At 46.9% G+C, this 21,295-nt stretch overlaps 1 protein-coding gene across 1 annotated transcript in view; it reads left to right on the top strand.

Annotated features, from left to right (window-relative positions):
• SERINC1 (serine incorporator 1) overlaps positions 1-21,295 on the top strand; it is a 136,269-nt gene that overhangs the window by 25,876 nt on the left and 89,098 nt on the right. Inside the window, exon 4 of the mRNA XM_069235404.1 lies at positions 3,922-4,001. Coding sequence (XP_069091505.1) covers positions 3,922-4,001 — 80 coding nt within the window. The remainder of the gene's footprint in view (positions 1-3,921; positions 4,002-21,295) is intronic.

The following is a 21,295-nucleotide window of genomic DNA, read 5'->3' as shown; positions in this document are numbered from 1 at the left end:
TTTGTGTTTGTTGTTTCCGGTGCTGAACACCAGCACTTATTTTTGAGGGCCGGGGCTTAATCTTCTGCCTCAAGCCTTTGCTGCGAGCAAAAGGCACATATGTGAAAGACGGAGGAATGGAAAAACGAAAAAGCGTCACAAAGGGAGAAAACAGAACGCTTCAAGAGTGAGCTGAAGGGCAGGGAGTAGCTGTAAATGGATTGAAGAGGCCAGAGATGGCTTCAGGGTTACGCTGCCTCAGTATTTCGTATTCCCACATATAATTGCAGCAGCCGTGCATTTAAGAGGAGGGCTTTGGGCACCAGTACGTTTTTATTTACAAATTAAGCACTGTATAGAAGGACTCCCCTAGGAATTTTACACCAGTTATCGATCCCAACTAGCCGCCCTCCTGCTCGAGAAGTATACCGAGGCATTTAATACAGGACTGCTCCTGGAATCTACCAGGCAGGCCTCCATTGTGATCCTTTCAAAAAAGGACCAAGATGAATTGGATGTCCGCTCATACCCTCCTAAAAACATAATATAAAATATTAGGGAAGATTATAGCCAACTGACTACTTCCATATTTTTTTTCAGGGCTGATTCATTCAGACCAGAAGGGGCCTGGGTCGCAAAACACATGAATGTTAGGTGGTTGCTAGATATCATGTCCCTGGTTGATGGATATTCAGGAGAGCCAACAGTGGTCTTCCTGGATATAGAAAAGGCCTTAGACACCTCATGTGGACCTACTTGTTCGAAGTGCTTTTCACAATGGGAATCAAAGTAAACCTCCAGAAATAGGTATGACTATTATATACAGAAGCATTGGCCAGTGTGCCACCTGATAGTTGGCAGTTGGGAATGGATGGCCCCTGTTATCCATTCTCTTTGTGCTGGCCCTCAAGCCACTAGAGAGCTTCCTGAGACCCAAAGACCCAATATGGGTAATCGTCATTGAAGGAAAACCCCATTCTGTAGCATGGTACACAGATGAGGCTCTACTATTTGCCAGAGCTCCAGAACATGCTGTACCCCAACTTGAACAAATATTCAGTGAATTAAGGGCCGTATGCGGACTCCGAGGTAACGGGGAGAAATTTGGTATGTTCCCACTTAAAATGGGTGCCCGGGAGACCTCCCCCTTTACCTAGCAAACTCTTAAATATAAGTCCCCTACCTTTATGTATTTAGGTGCCCAAGTCTACCAGACGAATCCTGACCTGAAGGGAGCAGCTTGGATAAGTGTGTCCAGGATCTGTCAGTCCATTCCATTGTGGCACTGTCTCCTGTCGGGCCAGTGGCTGTGATAAAATTGATCATTCTCCCTCACTTCCATATCTCTTTATGGCCTTCCATTTGAGCTTACCTTAAATCTTTTTTCTGTGAACCATCCTCCATGTTTCTGAATCTCAAATGGGCAACTCAACACAGATGTATGGCGATAGACAATGCGATGGATCCATTGAATAAATATATATATATATGTGTATATGTTGTTTATGTGCTTGGCATGTTTGTGGATCATTGCATGGCTCCTGGTTTTTGGGTTGTTATACTAGATATCTATGAATTTCTGCTTTCATTTTTCATCACTCTTATGTCATGTCTCTATCAAACTATCCTCCATTCTCACTCTGACTCATCCCAAATCCCTTCGACCACTTTCATCTCCTAAATATCTCTGCCTAAACTCTTCCCTCCACCTCCACATCTAACTCACCAAACCTCACTCTACCTCTGTGACCTCCCACACAACCCTACTAAATTCTCCTGGATTCATCTCTCCATTACTCCAGTCAATCTAACAAACAAACTCTCATATCCGCGGCTCAAATTAACTCATAATAATACTAAAACTGTACTCATTATTAAATGATACTAATCCATCACTAATTCTGGTTGGGTTCCGGAGTAGCGTGCTACTCATCGAAAAGCGCTTAGACACCTCATCAGGGGTAGTAAGCGCTATATAAATACGATTACAATACAATACAATACAATGAGTGTGGAATGGCATTACCTAATCTGGCACCCTATTACACAGCGACTTAGCTCAGTTGGCTGGCATTAGAGACACTCTGAAGGTTGGACATAGATCACATCTTGGGGGACAGAAACTTTTTGGGAGTGCTGCGGGAAACCAAAACACTCCTCTCTCGTGCACATCAGGGTATCAAGGCCTGTTGGGACGCCTAAACCAGAACACTGAAAGTAAGCACACCATATTAACCAGAACTACCGATCTGAGCATCACCCTACTACAATAGCTACTAAACACGCCACACAAACATGGTACCAGGCAGAGGTAGCCACAATTGACAATCTAGTATCCATGGCAGACTTCTCACCTTTGACCGCCTGTTGGAAGACTATGGCCTGTGTGAAGGTCATTGTGTTTTTTTTTTTTTTTACCTATAATGCAGTACAGAAAGCGCCTAACGATACTTGGGGGAAAAGGCTTACTGGAACCAGCGAAGTTAGTGGTCCTGACCATGCTGTTGATACACGGAATACAGCATAGAGCAGTGACCTGCCTACATCAGGCACTGGCCCCGCCTTTAATAAACCTATTCATGCGCTAAAAAACAAACTGGAGCAACAACTGGGGGACGACATCTCCGATTCAAAGTCTGGACGTATCCTGGAATGCACTAAAACTGTCAGCAGGAATCCCAGGTTTAAATACACAAAAGTCAACTATTTACATTGTACCTACCTGTCACCGCCAAGACTGGCAACATTTTCACTGGGCTTTATTGGACTGTTCATACCAAGACGACCCAGCAGATTATTTCCATATGATCTGGGGCTGTCTACACATATGCTATTACTTGACCGCCTGACAGAACTGACATAATGTTCGCTACCAAATACAATGATGGTGTGCCTCCTGGGCCAATTTGCCAGTACCTCTAAACCGAAACAAACAACTAAATTCATAGATTTTGCGCTTCTCCTGTGAAAAGCTGTGCACTGTAATTACTTATTATGTTGAGTGCCAGCAACGAGCATTGCCAGAGCCAGAAGGACAACCACCACCTTTGAAAGGCGAGACCTGTTGGCTTCGTAAATGCCCATTATTATTTTAGTCTGCTTCCTCATTTATTAGGACCATGCACTCCTAATTCACATCTTGCTCCTGAAACTCCATACACCTTCTAGTTTACCTTTTCTCCTCATTGTGGCTTTCCTTTCATGAAATCCTCTCCATTGATTGGTTATTCTGCTCTCCTTTCCCCATCGGTGAACGAGAAACGCACACTTTGTTAATGTAGAAGTATAGCTATCAGATGCTCTTTGGATAGCTAGTTAGTATTATTGGAAATAGGAGCTTAATGTTGCAACCAAACCTAAGGAGGCAAAATTATATATGTAGAAAAAGCGGTGATGATGCCATACACGTTGCTGTTGCCACAAGGTATTTGTGCATAAATTGACAACTTGTTCCTAACCACGAAGAAAAAATAATTTAATACTTCTTTGTTCTGTTTGATGAAACAGTTCTCTTCTACCTTTTCTCAAAGTAGCATATCGTGTAAAACCATGCAGGGCAGAAATCCGTGGGATGAGTGGCCAGTTGGCCTTTGTCGACTCTCCAGAAGTCTCCTTCATCCATCTAGCCATAATGGGTATTAATGTGATGTAATGTCGGCTAATTCCTAAATGGTGTCCCTGAAAGATCACGTTGGTGTTTATATTTTGTAGGATGGGATACAGTATTTCATTATAAACTTTAATCCCCATGTTGAAGCTTACTCATGTTTTTCGCAGCTGACTGTTTAGAATACATTGAAGTGCCCATATAACTGAGGTAGATGTTGAGACGTTTACATCGGTACAATAAAAATATGCACTATCACTTCACCCACCTCCCAAGACGAATGCAGCCTTGGCATCATTGTAATACCTAACCGGTTCTCTTTTTTTCTTTTCTAGTTTCTGGTTCTTTAAGTTTGCGGTGGCCGTTGCAATTACAGTTGGTGCTTTTTTCATTCCAGACGGACCCTTCACTACTGGTAGGTTAAAACTGGTGGTTTGTTCGGATTTAATGATTTTATTCTTTATCCTCTGTAAATAGCTCTTCATGCCAGGATGCTATCATCTTTCTAGGGCTGAGCATTTACTAAGCCTACAGGAGGGGGGAAAAAACAATCCAAAGAGACTGATAAATAAAGAGGAAAAAATGTATTCATGGATGCACAATCATTAGTCCATGGTTTTAGGCTATTCTCTGACTTCGTCATTGGAGTCTGACATTCACTGACCTCTTGAGAGGGTTCAAGTAACAAAACTTGCCTCGTGCTGAGTGGCAGAGGAAGCTTCCCCTTTCCATATTCTTTCTAGCTTTCTGAACTCTACTGACCTTTAACTTTCTAGGTGCATCTAGGAACATTCCCTTTGTTTTTATTCTTAAGCCGAGCGGGCAAGCGTTTTGACCTGTTATAAGTATTGTGGGCTTTTAGCCATGCTCATGTCACACCCATCACTTGCATTCGTTCCTGGGCTTGCCTTTCAACAATCATGTGATGTTCAGAAAACGCAGTCTCTAAGCATTAAAGTTAAGAATGTCTCTTGTCAAGACTCATAAGGAATATTTCCCTTTCGGCCAGCAAGAAAATGGGCAATAAATCTGTTTTCTCTCAGGACAACGTTGTTATTTTAAAACTAATAAAACTACTTCCCAAATGCCTATTGGTCAGTTACTCGCGAATTCTGCTATTACTCCGTTCACATGTTGTTAATTGGTTTGTCTTGCAAGGTCCTCATCATCCGGCTTGTCGGGTAACAATATTGTTGCAGCTTCCACTCTAGTCAGTATCTCCATTGTTTTTCTCCTGAGAAAGTCTCACACATATTACACACAAAATGTTACATTCACAGGAACATCATCTTCTGGCAGTTGGTTCTCATGAGAAAGCTTCAGTTCTAAGCACATTTAAACAATACAATAGAAATCATAGTTTAACTCTCTAGCACAGCCTTTTTATTGAACGCTAAGAAAAACAACTTTTACATGAGGCCTGGCAAGTAGGCCAAGACACTTGCAAAGTTAAAGCCTACAATGAATAAAGCTAAAGCTTACTGCATATCCCTAGATAACAAATGCTCAATATTTCATATTATTGCATCATTGATTAGTACATTTTGTTAGCATTGGTGGCCATTCTTTGTGATCACATTTTCAAATGTGTGCATTCTTTTTCTACGTTATTATATTTTCTACATAAATCATTTATTCAGAACACATGAAGGCTCATTAATAATTTGTATTAATATACCTGTGCTAGCACTGGTCACATTGTTCACAGTTACCTAATCAGATCGTTTTAATTATAATACGTATCATATCCAAATGAAGGTGCTGTTGACCCTGTATTTGGTATCTTGCCATTTTAACAAATCTGAAATACAAATAAAGGGCTGGTTATTGGACTGCAGATACATATGGTTTAAAAATATAGATTATAGTTTCAACGGCCCCTTGCTATTACAGACCCACAAAAACACCCCGTATTCCCCCACACCCTTACTTACCTATCTACCTTTTGACTAAAAGGCAGAATGAACTTTGGTATGGGGTCGCCTGTTAGCTATATTTACTCAGGATAAACTCAAGGGAACTTTCAATCTACCAGCCAATTTAAATGACTAATTAAAATGAGGTAACGCAGTTAGACAACAAAAATATTCTAGTATTCACATATAATTTGCTTCTTGATAGTGCAGTACAGACCTTGTGTAACTGGTATTTCTGCCAAGGCACAGATGTGTTACCAGCTGCCTACACCCATCTGTTTACTTCCAGTCCATAGTCCCTTCACCGCTCACCAGAGCTCACCCGATTGGATTTAGGCATCCTACCATTATGGGATGTGGGCACTTTCTTTTTGGATCAGACTTGGCAACAGTTCAAGGGTTTTCCTATGCAAAGCGGTTTTCAGTGGCAATGTGAAGGAGGCGAGGTGGCGAAAAAAATAAAGTGTTTCTCGAAATTAAGTGCACCAGTCTACACCATTTTGTTATAATCTGCAAAGTTTGAACCCTCTTTGCATACCCTGTCATCAGTATGCTCAGACTTCATAACACCAATCCTGTGTTCACTTCACAGCCAACGTAATAACAGGCACTTAGATTCACACAGCTAGCAAATAAAAATAATCAATTTACCTTTTAGGCCATGTGGATTAGCATCCAAAACATAAATTACTCTAGTGAGGTGCATATATTTTCCTCTCCAAAACCTTTCTGAAATGGAATGAACGTGCAGCCGCCCCATCAAGCCAATCATAAAGATTTATTTTGTCCAAGTCCTTTAACGCAGCTCGGTGGGTTGATCTATGACTGCCAAAAGTGCAGCGCCAGTGAGAAAGTTGGGGTGTCATATCCTGGGGCTGGTAACTCAGCCCCTTATTCTCCAGAAATCCATAAAACAAACTAGTGTAAATGTTGAGGAGGAGAGATGATGCTTTTTGTTTCCTGGGCCTTTCTTTTAGAAAACATTATCTCTAGATATTTGTCAAACTGCTTCAATCAAAACACACCAGGACATCTAATCCCACAATCCACCGGTTGATTCATTTAGGTTAATGGAGATGCTTTATAGTGACCATCATCTGGTAAACTAGAGTAAAATTAGTAGCTGCTGTCTCGCTATATTATATGGCATTGCTATAGTCTTTATGGCACATAACCCATGCCTTTCAGTTTAACATATTCGAATGTGTGGACAGTTGTTGTGACGGCGGCGAGGAAATACAACCACTCTGTAGACCGCCTCAGAACTATTTTTAGAGTGATTTACCAAATTGCGCAAACAATCCCAGCGAGTCTGTTTACAGTGGTTGGCAGTGGAGGAAGGGAGTAGATGGCTCCCAAGACTGTGTTTTGTTATAAACGCTGTGGTCCAGCACATGATCGACACCCTCCCTCCCTCCCTCGTCGAGGCATTTCTCGTTTCTGGCCCAGCAGCACGCTGGTGCTCAAATTAAACCAGCCGGTGCAAATCTTAGCAAACAAAGCAACAACATTGAAAATGTTTACTCTTTACAAGGCAAACAAAAAGTGGAGAAAAGGGAATGTATGGGTCATATTAAATGCCTTTCTCAAGGAGGAAGCACATTTCTCTCGAAGTTTCCAGGAGGCCACGGTTCTTCAACTAACGCCAATCGGACCCCATGGTATAATGGCTTCTATTTCGGTTTGGAACTCCTTTCTTGCGGCTGTCCCCTTAAAACACTTGAAATTGATAAATGCTTTACGTAAAACAGAAATCCTCAAAGTGAAAGCGGCTCTCCCGGGGGTGTGGCCAAGCTGCCAAACATGGCGGACGCGAGCTTTTAGAGCTCCGCACCGCGTCCGGATAATCCGACTCAAATTGGGGTGAGTGGGGGGGCATCCCACTCCCCCGAGACTCGAAACGAAGCAGGTGAGGCTTGATGAACCGAAAGTGCCGTGAACGGACCCTTGGCGCCCCACAGAGGTGAATCGGCACTGCGGCCATGAAGGCCGCGCTGGAAACTGGAGCCCTGGGTCTCGGCGCTAGAGGAGCGAGGAACTCCTTAAATATGTACAGAAGTGGCCTTGCGACTCCACGAGTCACACCCGGCCCCTGAGCCACGAATTGGAGCGGCTGCGAGAAGGAAGCGACGCGTGCCACGGGACTCCTCTGGCTGCACAGACTCCGTTCGGAGCCTGGGAGTAAGATCAGGACCTGGGGTGCTGGACTTGCCGGCGGTGGATTCCCTGGCGCTCTACAGCAACTGGGTAGCGCTACGCCCTCGCAGGTCAGAAGAAGAAACCTAAGCGGCCCTTTACCTACGCGGGCCGCGCCCGGACTCTAAGCCGCGAGTCGAAGCGGCCCACGATCGCGAGGACTGCGCTTGAGGGCCCGAGATCGGAGCGGAGCGACAAGGTGATAAAGAACGGAAACCTGACGGCCTGCAGCAGGGCAATGACATTTCGTCCCCGAGGACCGCACTGGAGGCGAGTGATTCGAATGCTTGAGGAACCGATGGCCCCTGGGATGAAGAGGCAACCTGGGCCGACTTTGCGACCGCGTGGGCCGTGACCGATCTATGAGACACAGTGGTTTCCAGGTGAGAGGCGGCTCACGCCGAGTGAATGAACGTGTCCGCACGGGCTGCGGTGTGCTGTTGGGAGTCGGAACGGGGCACCCGGGGAAGAGGGGACACTTGGGGCAGCCTAGACGTCCTGGGCGCGGTGCTTGGGCTGAGGACCCCCCCCCGAACTGCGTATGAGAGGCAGATACAAGTTTGGGCAACCCGTGGAGACCACCACAAAACCACCATATAAAAGGACCAGACCGTGAAGCAAGCCAAGCCAAAAGGCGAAAACAAGCAATGCAGTCTTGGGCCAAAATATGGGCCTAAACCTCACCGGGAAACCCCCCCCCGGAGACATGTGAAATTGACCTAGAGGAGAGAGGCAGCACCCACCTGGCAATCAAGTAAGAAGAAGAACAAGCGGCCTACCCGTGTCCTATGCTGCCAACACCTCGCACAAAAGAAGACCCCCCCCCCCCCAACCAGGCACCCAAGCACCTCAAAGTGATAAACAAGCAAAACCTCTTGCGAACTCAAGGGAGTCATTCGACCTCCACCCGCATTAACACTAAAACGCATCCGCCTTATTCAGACCACGCAACCACATAAAACACCAACTGCAAACAACCGGGTCCCAGGCGATCATACAGAGTGAACCACCTAACCGGGCTGCTCGTGCTGTCGCAGGGGGGCTGTCGTCCCCTAGACAAGCGGGCCCGTCCATGCCCTTCCAGCATCCGGTGAACAGGAACTCCATCAAAGATCACAGTGCAAACTAACGAACATGGACGCTCAAACCTTTACGCTGGAAATGTCACAAACTGCGACTCCTTACTAGGTAAGCCACCAGGGGAGAATATTATCACGGATCGGTGGTGTGCACGGGAGGCGTGACTTGGAACAGAACTGTGTGAACCCGTTGGTAAACTACTTACCTAACCCCCCCCCTTGCCAGCCCAGATAAAACTAAACTAGAGCGCAAAGCGTATACGGTATCTGACAAAACGGTCATCAACGACCTGAGACTAAGCAGAACCTTCATTCCTCCCTCCTCAAATAAACGGGACCATGGCCGGAATGGGCCGACTGCGCTCAGGAGCAGGAACTGGGAAAAAACAAGACTCACCAAACCAAGACAGCCAAAAACTTGACGCAGTCCTGGCAGCGGTGGAACGCATCAAAGACTCACTGGAACGCGCCCGCACGTCACTGGAAGCCAAAATTGATAAAGTAGCGGGCGACCTTGTCCTTCTCCACGCGGACCATCGCAATCTCACAGATAAAACCAAAGAGATTGAGGCCACAGTAAACAAACTAATGCCCACGACTGCCCAATTGAAGACAGGACTGGAAGACATGCAGGCCAGGATCACAGCAGTAGAACGCAGAGTCGAAGACGCAGAAGGCCGCTCTAGAAGAAACAACATCCGGGTAGTGAATCTACCAGAAGGCATTGAAGACTGTGACCCTGTGACCTACTCGGAGAGCTGGCTGCGGGGATTGGTACCGGAGGGTGAACTAACTCCTTTCTTCTCTGTGGAACGCGCACATCGCATCCCGGCCCGACCAAGACCGCTGGGCAACACTCCACGCCCATTCATCATTCACCTACTCCACTATGCAGATAGGGACATTATACTAAGAGCGGTGAGAGCCAGCCCCCCCCCCCCCCCCCCCCCAAATAGACAACGTGCAGATTTTGCTATTTCCTGATTACACCTTAGCGGTACAAAGAGATAGAGCCTCCTACTTGCCCTTGAAGCGCAAGCTGCGCTCCCTAGACATGACTTACTCTGTTATTTCCCGCCAAGCTACGTGTTGTGACAGGAGGAAAAACACACTTCTTCTCCACCCCGGAGGCAGCATGGGAATGGCTTGAGACATCTGGGCTGTCACCTGGTGGAGCGTCAGAATGAGCAGAACCACCACCTAGACCCAGGCGCAGCCGCATCAGGAGGGATCGGAGGAGAAACTCGATCCGCACTGACTTAACAAAATGTGCTCCAGACTTAGAACAACTAATTCAGGAGAGAAGAGAAGCGATTCACACAGCAGCAATGATAAGTGCATCACCCCTACCTTCGGGATCCGATACAGAACTTTCTCAACCAAACAGTGACCGCCCCCTCACGCCAGATCAGCTATTGGAGCCAGATCATGCGGGAGGCCCCTCCGTGACACCGGCAACTGCTGACTAAGTTGAAAAAAAAAAAAAAAAAAAGAAACTTAGAACAATGCTTAGAAATTATGCACAGCAGGAGTCGCCGAGCCAATGATACTCCTACTGGCGTAATCTAAGAGATGGGAGACATTTGGCCTACTCCCTGAGCACACACAATAGCCAACAACCAGTAATATAAGCATCGGGTCCCTAGCCTCCAACCCCTGGACACTAGACCCGGGGGATGGGGAGCCCCCCCTTGCACGCCCCATATCTTCCCACTTTTTTATCTGCCACATCCGGACCAGATAAGGTGCACGTCTGAGACACTCTTTTCCCCCTCCCCCCCCCTTCCTCTTTTTGGTCTAATATTGACCTAACCCAAGCTCCTACCAGTGGAGACAAATAATGTTCAGGTGTGTGTTGACACATTGTCGTTTCTGTTGGTTAGTTTGGGCGGTGACCTGTTGTCTATCTGCTCCAATGGCATTAGTTATGTTTTGGTCTTGCCGGCCGACACTTGTGACACATTGTCGTTTCTGTTGGTTAGTTTGGGCGGTGACCTGTTGTCTATCTGCTCCAATGGCATTAGTTATGTTTTGGTCTTGCCGGCCGACACTTACTGAATCCTTTACACCTTGCGGAAAAAGGGAAAATAATGACGAGTTCCGACTCTAAAGGACAGGGCAGGGAGTTATATCAGACAGTCCAGAGTTTCCAGGATGGCCACATACACAACAATCACCTGGAAGAAAAGTTAGCCAGATATACCCTGACACTGGAATTAAAAATGACAATGCCTGCTTAACCTGATACCTGACCCAACCCTCCTATTAATAAACTGTTCTGCCACAATGTAATCCCATTCCGACTGGAAATAATTACATAAGTGTATTCTACATAAGTGTCCATTGCCGGCAATTGTTGAATTTTAATCTTTTTCTCCCTTATTGTTCTGCCCCTTCTCCCTTACACTCAAATTAGCATATATACAAAGCTCATGATCCCTTTCCTTTTCTCCTCTTTTTACCTAATCAGACTACTCCAATTGAACACACATACTAGAAATAACTTTAAACCAGCATACACTGTTGTACGAGCATGCTGATAAACATCAGAAACCCTATGGGGCTCTCACTCCTGCAAATCTATAAAGGGTTGACAAAGTTAAAGCACAACAAGTAGCAGGTACAACATGGTACGATAACTTTGGATGTCATAACAATGGAAATGTATAACTGAATAACTGCAAATGTATATCAAGTGATATGTTGCAGCAATGCATAATATATACAATGCCAGCTATGTAACGATATAAGAACATATACCATATTGTATGAAACGTAAACAAATGTAGAAACATGAAGCAAAGTAAAGATGAAAATACCAATAAACAAATTTGTGAAAAAAAAAAAGTGAAAGCGCCTCTCCCGCCACAGCGGGAGAGCCAATACTACAATATTCACTTCACTTAGGAAATCTGCACTTAATGCTTTCCAGGGCATTACTTTTACAAAAATGTTTTGCTTATAACCCAGCCTGTGGTGTGCCTAAGACAATGGGACCACCACCAGAACCTTCACAACAATGTGCCCTTTCTGTCTACATCATCTGTGGGTCCCCCCACACTAGGTTAGTGGGGATCCCAAAATAATAACCTCTCCCACCATTCAGTGTCTCCCAAGCTTTCTGATGGCTAGAAAGTTCGTTTTACAGCTATGAGAATTTTTGTTATAAAGTACTATTGCAATAGGCTTGCTAGCCCTAAAAACATCTTCACTGGGCTAAGTATATGGTTACATTGCATTACTTTCTCCTGTATTTTTGTAATGGGGTTATGCCCTCTAGTGGCTAACAATATGGTTACATGACCATGTTTCTTACAAATGATATTTTGTTATGGTTCCCTCTCAGGACTGTTTTGAGCATTTAAGTCTAAAGCCAAAAGTTTATTTATGATAAAGGTTTATATGATAATTTTATATCTTTTAATAATCGCTCCTTATTACAATTATGACCATGATTTAGGCCAACTTAACATCCTTATTACACTATGACTGTTTATACACTCTTGATATGTTTGGGTGATCCTTCTAGTTTATTTCTCTTCTGTGGCTGTCTTGTGTCTTTTTTTGGGGGAAATTATGTTAGCCAGCAACTATGATGGCTGGTTGGTAAAATTAATATTTTATTGGAATTAGCATGGCAGATTTAAATTGGGGAGCAAAATGGCAACATTTTCATTTTTTTGCTGCAGAAAGAGGAAGAAGGTAACTGGAAGTGCTTAAGTTATATGCAGGGCCACTGGAATTATGTGGCAAGAAAAGACATAATTATGAGGCAGGGTTGACCAATTTAATTGGCAAGAAAAGTCCAGTTATGAATTTACAATGCCAATAGGTCTAATTCGAGCAAATGCGAGACCTATTGCGTTGCAAATGGTTTCATGTGTGCAGCAGTGAACACTGCCGCCATGGCCATGTGTGTGTCAAAGACCAGCCGCAGCCCGTCCATTGGGGCTGAGGGGGCCACGCCCCCCCAACCTTTTGCCCCTCAAGAAGAGCGTCTGTCAGGCTGAGCAAAGGTCAGCCTGACAGATACCCTTCATCTTCAGGTCAGATAGCCAGTAGCTAGACATGCGCAATTTGCGCAGGCTCCTGGCTTCCTGAGCTGAACTTTGCGGGACTGAAGAGGTCACAGCTCCTATGGGCGTGACCCCCCTCAGCTCAGCAAAGGTGCCTCCAGGCCCTCCGCCGGTGAGGAGGGGAAGAGTCACCCATTGACTCTGACCTGGGCACTTCAGGTTTAAGCCCTGAAGCACCCAGGGCGAGTGTCAATCAGTAACACCTCGTCACAGAGTGGGGTGAGTTCAGAAGGCTCACTTACCCCATCCCACTCGTGACGAAGTTGGGACTGCTGCCTTCCCTCATTGGCTAACCTAAGGTAGCAGTCCATCCCTCCTGGGACCTCCGAGGCAGAGCTGAAGTTAAGTGTGTGTGTGTGTTTTTTTTTTTTTTTTTAATTTAATGTGTTGTGGGTGTGTTTGCAATATTTTATAATGAGTGCTATGAATGGGTGTGTGTGTGAAAGAATAAATGAATGAGTGAGTGTGCATGTGTGTCCCGCCCCCTCCCTCCTAAATTTACCGGCCGCCACTGTCAAAGATATGTGACCACTCACTAAGTACCATAATTATTAGTATTTGTCACTCCAAGGATGAAAACAAAAAGCTGCATTTTGACTAAAACGTAGCTACATGAAATAGATGACTGACTTTGGTGGCTGCAATTTTGCATAGCTGCCAACTCTTCTGAATAATTTACCACTCTTATGACACTACTTAAAATTTATTAGATATTTAATTGAAATGGCAGCCAATTTCCTCCATGTGGTTTAGCAACAACTGACCATCTCCGTATGTTTGTTCAACGTACAGTCAATGTAAAGAGTCCGCTTGTGGCCCTTCTGGCCTTTATGTGTGGGCCGCTAGTGAACAGCACCACTGGGCTGCTGCTTAATTGACTGAGCACTAATATTTAGAAAGATGGTAAATGTGCAAGCATTTGTTTACACATTAAGTGAAGTAAATGTTAAGAAGCAGAGTTGTTCTGCGCCACTTGTCTTTAGAACACCTTCATGTTGCTCATGCAGCAAGTAAGCATAAATATGATAAGCCTCTTTAAAATTGTATATGTATTTCTCTAACTTTTGAAAGTGTTTCACCTTAGTCCATCAGGTTATATCATAATATTTGAAGTCATTTATTAGAAGGGATAGTTTTCATTGCTTTGCAGGCTGTGTGTCTTGGTACAGATAAAAGTGAAAACACAACATGGCACACAGCCAGTGTGCCATGTCCCCTAACACTGCATTCAATATATGTAAGTCAGACCTCACAGCCCTAAGGCAGGGTGCATTATATTACATGTGAGGGCATATCTGCACAAACAGGTATGCCCCTGCTATGTCTTTGTCAATTCTCAGACGTAGTAAGTCACTAGGGAAGCCTTTTTTAAATGCATGTGCTGGGAACTGGTCAACACAAGTTCCCCAGCTACATGATGGTTTCACTGAAGATGGGGATGTTTGGTATCAAACATCTCCTATTGGTGAACCCACACTGACGCCAGTGTTAGATTTACCAATACATGCATCCAGAGAGCTCCATAGAGGTGCCCCCTGAAACTCCACCAGCCTCTGGTGTGCTCTCAGACCAGTTACTACCAGGCTGTTACTCAACACACTGTTCTGGACCCCCAGGCTGAGAACCTTCTGCTCTCAGGAGGCCCAGAACAAAAGCCACTCGGGTAAGAGGGTGTAACACCCACTCCCACATGATGGCCTGCTGATAATCCTTCCTAAGGCAGCCAGCTTTAAAGGTCTGCCGTCTTTGGAATGCAAATCTGGCTCCCCTCGCTGGAGAGGAAGCCACACTTCCTGTTCAGAGCCCATTTGCCACCTGGACAGGTGGGAAAATTAGCTTGTCAGGTAAGCGTGCCGCCTCCAGGCTGGTACCATACCTAAGGTGGCTACCACGAGGTGGAATTAATTTTTCAGAGGTAGCCATCTTTGAGTTGGCATACATAGGAATTCTGGGACAGGGTAATGCCCACTTCTGCCAGCGCCCCTAAATTCAGTATTTAGGGGACCCCCCCAGGCACCAGAGAAGCAGAGCCTGACAACCTAAGAAGTCCAAGGACACAGAAGAGCCACAGAATTAGAAGAGGTGAAAAGAAGCATCTGACCTGGTACTAACACAGCTGGCCTGTCCGCTCCCTCGTCGAAATCTGCACCAAAGTCGACCCATCTTGCAGCTGTGACACCAGAAACCCGAGAGGACTGCCTGCCTTAGAAAAAGACTCAAGATCACCCGGGAACAGCAGACCTGTTCTACAACAACCTCCTAAGAAGGAACTCTGAAGCCTCTGAAACTGCCAAATCCTGACACCTGAAGTCACCACTGCACCCACCGTCTGTGACCCGAGTTGAAGGGGACAACCAGTGGCAACAAGGTTTCCCACCCTCCAGTGTCCGAATCAATTGTGCTTTCACCCCTCCTTGACTCCCCAACGACATCTGCAGCCTCTGCAGGGCGCACCCCTCTATTGTGACTGCTCCGGTCAGGAAAACCCAGCACCTAATGACACCTCTGCAACTGTCGTCCCTGAGCCATGGAGAAGACCAAAGGTGCCTACCTGTGCCCGAGCATCGTGTGGCCTGAGCCCTGCTGTTGGTTCGGCCTGACTGACCTCTTGGCCAGAGCCTACAGCCTCTTTCTGCAGTGACAGATCTCAATTTGACAGCATTGAGCACCCAGCGCTGTTTTCCACTCTGCACCCGGCCGCCCCCATGCCACTGAGGGTGTACTGTGGATACTGCCTTGGACCTTGCCCACTACTCACCTTAACCTCAGGAGATTAGTCTTGTAAGTCGCTGTACTCTACCTGTTTGCATAACTTGTTTTTCCTCCCATAGGATAACAGTGCAGATCTCAGAAATTGCAGTGTCCACTTTTTTAAGTGAAAAGAATTCCTGTTAAGAAACATACTTACCTGAACGATTTTTCTCTGATGCTTAAACATAGATAAAGATACTTGCTATTTTTATAAATTATTGTTGACCTCCTTCTTGAGTCGTGTGTTTCATTTATTGACTTGTGGGTATTTGTAGCTGTCTTGCACTCCTCTGTGTTAAGCCTAAGTCTGCTCAACTACACTACCCCTAAAGAACAAGTTACTTACCTTCGGTAACGCATTTTCTGGTGGATACACTAGCTACCTGTGGATTCCTCACCTTATGAATTCGTCCTTGCGCCAGCATCCGACGTAAAGTCTTCTTCCTAGCTGTCCACGTCGACGAGGACGTCATAATGGCACGGCTCCACGTGACTCCGTCTGACGTCACCGTGCCAATAAGAGGTCCTCGACGGCATGCTGTCGTCGGTTTCACCTCATTTTTGTTCGTGCCTTTGAGGCAAACAGGTGAGAACCGACCCATAAAAAACCATTAAGAAAAATACATATACACAAGAACACTTCCCATTAACGCATATATTCATATGAAAAATCAGAATATTAGAAAATTAGATTACATACATATATATATAATATATACACATAAACAAATATAAACCATTTACAAGATAACTGTGAAATCAGGCAGGCAAAGGGGAGGGGGGAGGGACTGTGAGGAATCCACAGGTAGCTAGTGTATCCACCAGAAAAAGCGTTACCGAAGGTAAGTAACTTGTTCTTCTGATGGATACAACTACCTGTAGATTCCTCACCTTATGAATAGAGTCCCAAAGCCGTACCGCACTCGGTGGTGGGTGCCCGCCTGATTACACCAAGAAATCTTGCAATACCGAGCGAGCAAAATGACCGTCCCTCCTCACCTCAGAATCCAAACAATAATGTTTTGCGAAGGTATGGAGGGACGCCCGAGTTGCCGCTTTACAAATGTCCACTAATGGAACCCCTCTTGCTAGAGCCGAAGTGGCCGACTTAGCCCTAGTAGAATGGGCCCTGATACCCTCCGGGGGAACTTTCTTCGCCAGAGAGTTACACATTTTTATACACAGGATGACCCACCTGGAGATTATTAGTTTCTGGACCGCTCTGCCCTTCCGCTGTCCAACATACCCTACGAACAGCTGGTCCTCCAGGCGAAAGTCTTTTGTTCTCTTCAGGTAGAAACTCAGAACCCTCTTAGGGTCCAACCAATGGAGCCTCTCTTCATCCTTAGAGGGGTGGGTAGGAGGGTAGAACGAGGGAAGGGTAATAGTCTGTACCATATGAAAAGGAGTGACAACTTTTGGCAGAAAAGCTACCCTGGTTTTCAACACCACTTTATCAGGGAAAAACATGGTAAATGGAGGTTTAACAGAAAGGGCCTGAAGTTCCCCAACCCTTCTAGCAGAAGTAATCGCAATCAAGAAAACAGTCTTTAGGACTAAATATCTCAACGGGCATGAATGCATGGGCTCAAAAGGCGAACCCATCAGAAATTTCAGTACCAGATTCAGGTCCCACTGAGGCATGTGAAAGGGCGTGGGAGGACACCTATTAACTAAACCCTTAATGAACCTATTTACAATCGGAGATTTAAATAAAGAAGGCTAGTCCGGAAGGCAAAGAAAAGCCGACAGAGCTGCCAAATAGCCTTTAACTGTAGCTACCGCACAGACTTTCTTTGCTCAATCAAGAGCAAACAAAAGAACATCTGAAAGGTGGGCCTTTAAGGGATCTTTTTGATTCCCTCCACACCAAACCACAAATGTTGCCCACCTACTGGCATAAATGGATTTAGTGGAGTGTCGCCTGGACGATAGAATAACATCCACTACATCCGGTGGGAGAGAAAAGGAACTCAGGTTGCCCCGTTCAATCTCCAGGCATGAAGGTGCAGGCTTTGGAGGTGGGGGTGTAAAACCTGCCCCTGCGAGTGTGAGAGGAGGTCTGACCTGAATGGGATACGATGCGGAGGGCACTGAGAGAGGTGAAGCAGGTCTGTATACCATACCCTTCTCTGCCAGTCTGGTGCCACCAAGATGACTTGGGCCCAGTCTTGACGAAACTTCCTCAGAACCCGAGGAATCCAGGGTATGGGGGAAACGCGTAAAGCAACTGGCTGCTCCATGACATCTGAAACGCATCCGCCAACGCTCCTTGCAACGGATACTGGAGGCTGCAGAACAACGGACAGTGCGCGTTCTTCCGAGTGGCGAATAGATCCACCTGAGGCGTACCCCACATCCCGAAGATGTAGAGGACCAGGTCCGGATGGAGACGCCACTTGTGATCTAATGAGAAGTGACGACTGAGAACGTCCGCACGTACATTCAGTGCCCTGGCCAAATGATTCGCTATTAAGCAAATCTGATGGTCCTGAGCCCAGGACCAGAGCCGCAGAGCCTCTCTGCAGAGAAGGTACGACCCTACTCCTCCCTGCTTGTTTATATACCACATCGCAGTAGTGTTGTCCGTCAGGACCTGAACCGACCGACCGGGAAGGGAGGAAGGCCTTGAGCGCCAAACGTATCGCCTGCAACCCCAACAGATTGATATGCAACATCTGTTCCGCTGGAGACCAACAACCCTTGATCTCAAGGTCCCCCAGATGAGCTCCCCACCCTAGAGTGGAAGCATCCGATATTACCGTGGCCACAGGCGGTGGTAGTGAAAACGGTTTTCCTTGGGAAAGGTTGCTGTCCACGGTCCACCAAAGAAGGTCCGCTGCAGCGTCCTTGGAGATCTTTATTGAATCCCCGAGATCTCCTTTGTGCTGGAACCACTGCCTGCGGAGGCACCACTGAAGAGCCCTCATATGCCAGCGTGCGCGAGTGACCAACAGAATGCAAGAAGCAAACCGACCTAGCAGGCGTAAGACCTTGAGGACTGGAACTGCCGCTCCAATCTGAAACATTGGAATCCGCGCCTGAATGTCCCGAACCCGCTGAGGCGGAGGGGGGTAGGCCCGAAACAATGTTGTGTCCAGTACTGCCCCTATGAACAGGAGGCGTTGAGAGGGCTCCAGGTGAGATTTGGGTACATTTACTGAAAAACCCAGATCGAACAACAACTGGGTTGTCATTCGCAGGTGAGACAACACAAGCTCCTGAGACTTGGCTTTGATCAACCAATCGTCCAGGTAGGGAAAAACCGCTACTTCCCTCCTTCTGAGATGTGCTGCAACAACTGCCATCACCTTCGTAAAAACTCAAGGTGCTGAAGTAAGTCCAAACGGAAGGACCGCAAACTGGTATTGTTGCGTCCCGACCACAAACCGGAGATACTTCCTGTGCGACTTGATTATCGGAATATGAAAGTACGCATCCTGCAAGTCGACAGACACCATCCAGTCTCCTCCTTTCAACGCCAATAGTACCTGCGCTAGGGTCAGCATTTTAACTTTCTCCTGTTTGAGGAACAAATTCAAAATCCTCAAGTCCAGGATCGGTCTTAGACGACCATCCGCTTTGGGAATCAGGAAATATCTTGAATAACACCCCTGATCCCTTTCCTGCACCGGCACCAACTGTATTGCGCCCTTTGAGAACATGGTCATAACCTCCTGTTGTAACAACAGAAGATGGTCTTCTGAACAAAATGAGGGACGGGGGAAGGGAGGAAGGGACTCCTGAAAGGGGAGAGCATAACCTTTTTCCATAATTCTTAACACCCACGAGTCCTTTATAATCGACTCCCACTTGCGGAGAAAAAGACTCAACCTTCCCCCTACAGGAGAAGTGTGAACGATAAAGTGGGGAAAACTAGGGCTGCTTCTGCTGTTGTCCACCGGAGGAGGAAGATGAAGATGAAGGCTGCTGGACTGGCCCTCTAGCTCTACCTCTACCCCGCCGTCTAAAGGCACGATAGGGCGGATTGGCAGGTTGCTGGTCCAAGTATTGGGACCTCCGAAAGGCAGAACCACGTGTAAATCCCATGAACCTGCGAAAAGGTCTATAAGATGCAGCAGTTGCAGTTTGTAAGCCCAAAGACTTAGCTGTTGCCCGACTGTCCTTAAACCTTTCAAGGGCAGAAGCCGCCTTCTCTCCAAACAGCTTTTCCCCATTGAATGGCAGATCTAATAAGGTGGCTTGAACGTCCGATGAAAATCCAGAGGGCCTTAACCAGGCGTGCCTCCTAGTAGCCACAGATGTCCCCATGGCCCTGGCTACCGAATCAGACGTGTCCAGGCCAGACTGTATAATCTGTTGTGCAGCCGCCTGCGCATCCGTAAAAAGAGACCCAGAGGACCTTTGTACCTCATACGGCAGATCTTTGGCCATTTCTTTAGCAGAGTCCATAAGGGCGTGGACATACCTGCCCAGCACACAGGTAGAATTAGTAGCCTTGAGCGCCATGCTACAGGATGAAAAGATCTTCTTCGAAGACTACTCCATCCTCTTGGACTCCCTATCAGTTGGAACTCCAGGGAATGTTCCAGGAGCAAACTTCGCGGAGCAAGATGCCTGGACTACTAAACTTTCAGGAGTCCGATGACGTGACCGGAAAACCGGATCTCCTGGTGCGCCTCTATGCCTCCTCGCTACTGCCCTGTTCACTGCAGGAGTCGTAACTGGCTTCCTCCACAAATCCAACATAGGCTCAGTTAAAGCCTCATTGAAGGGCAACAAAGGATCAGCGCTGGACGCAGAAGGATGCAACACCTCCGTGAGCAGGTTAGTTTTCACCTCCGCCACAGACAATGGCAAGTCCAGGAACTCTGCTGCCTTCCTGACCACCGTATGGAAGGATGCGGCCTCCTCTGTAAACTCCCCCGGAGATGCAATGTCCCACTCCGGGGAAGTATCCAGTCAGCTTGCAGTGGCCAGACCTTGGTATTCATCAGAGGGCTCAATTTCACCTTCCTCCAACTGTCTGTACTCTTCCTCCTCCAAAAGTCGTAAAGCCTTTCTACGAGACCAAAGGTGTGTCTCTAAAGTCGGCGTCGATAATGAATCCATCGACGCCGAAGACTTCGAATCCCGGAAAGGCACAGGAAGAGACGGGTGACTCTTAGCATCACCCAGCGCCGACATCGACTCCAATGATGACCTCCGCGGAGTCGGTTGGCAGGAAGGCGATGGAGCCGGCCTGGAAGGAGACATCACCGACGTCGAATGGCGCGGCGATGGCGTCGGCTGACGCGATGGTGGAGCCACCGTCACAGGTGGTGATCTCCCACGAGGAGATATCCTCTGCGCCGATCCGACACTCTCCGCCGGACAAAAAGGCATGAATGGAGCCGCTTTATACGGCGCCGGAGAACCCAAATCAAATGCCAATGGCCCCGTGGGACCCGCCGGTGCACCAGCAGGGGCCACGGACTGAAAAACGGCATACATTGCATTGAAAAATGCAGCCGGATCCGCCCCTGGAGCCGGGAAAGCAGGATATTGCCGAGTAGATGACTGCTGTACATCAGGCTCCTGCGACGCCAGCGGACTTGAGGACTATGATGAGCAACCTCAAAGACTGCCGGCGATAACTCCGGTCTCCTGGGCTGAGGCGACACAGTAGGGCTCATCTCGAAGACGGAGACCTCGAGCTCGATCGGCTCCGCTCAGACCGGCGCCGAGAGT

The sequence above is a fragment of the Pleurodeles waltl genome, chromosome 5, assembly GCF_031143425.1.
Source record: "Pleurodeles waltl isolate 20211129_DDA chromosome 5, aPleWal1.hap1.20221129, whole genome shotgun sequence".
Lineage (NCBI taxonomy): Eukaryota > Metazoa > Chordata > Amphibia > Caudata > Salamandridae > Pleurodeles > Pleurodeles waltl.
The sequence above is the reverse complement of the archived record's forward strand: the minus strand, read 5'-3'. Positions and strand labels throughout refer to the sequence as shown.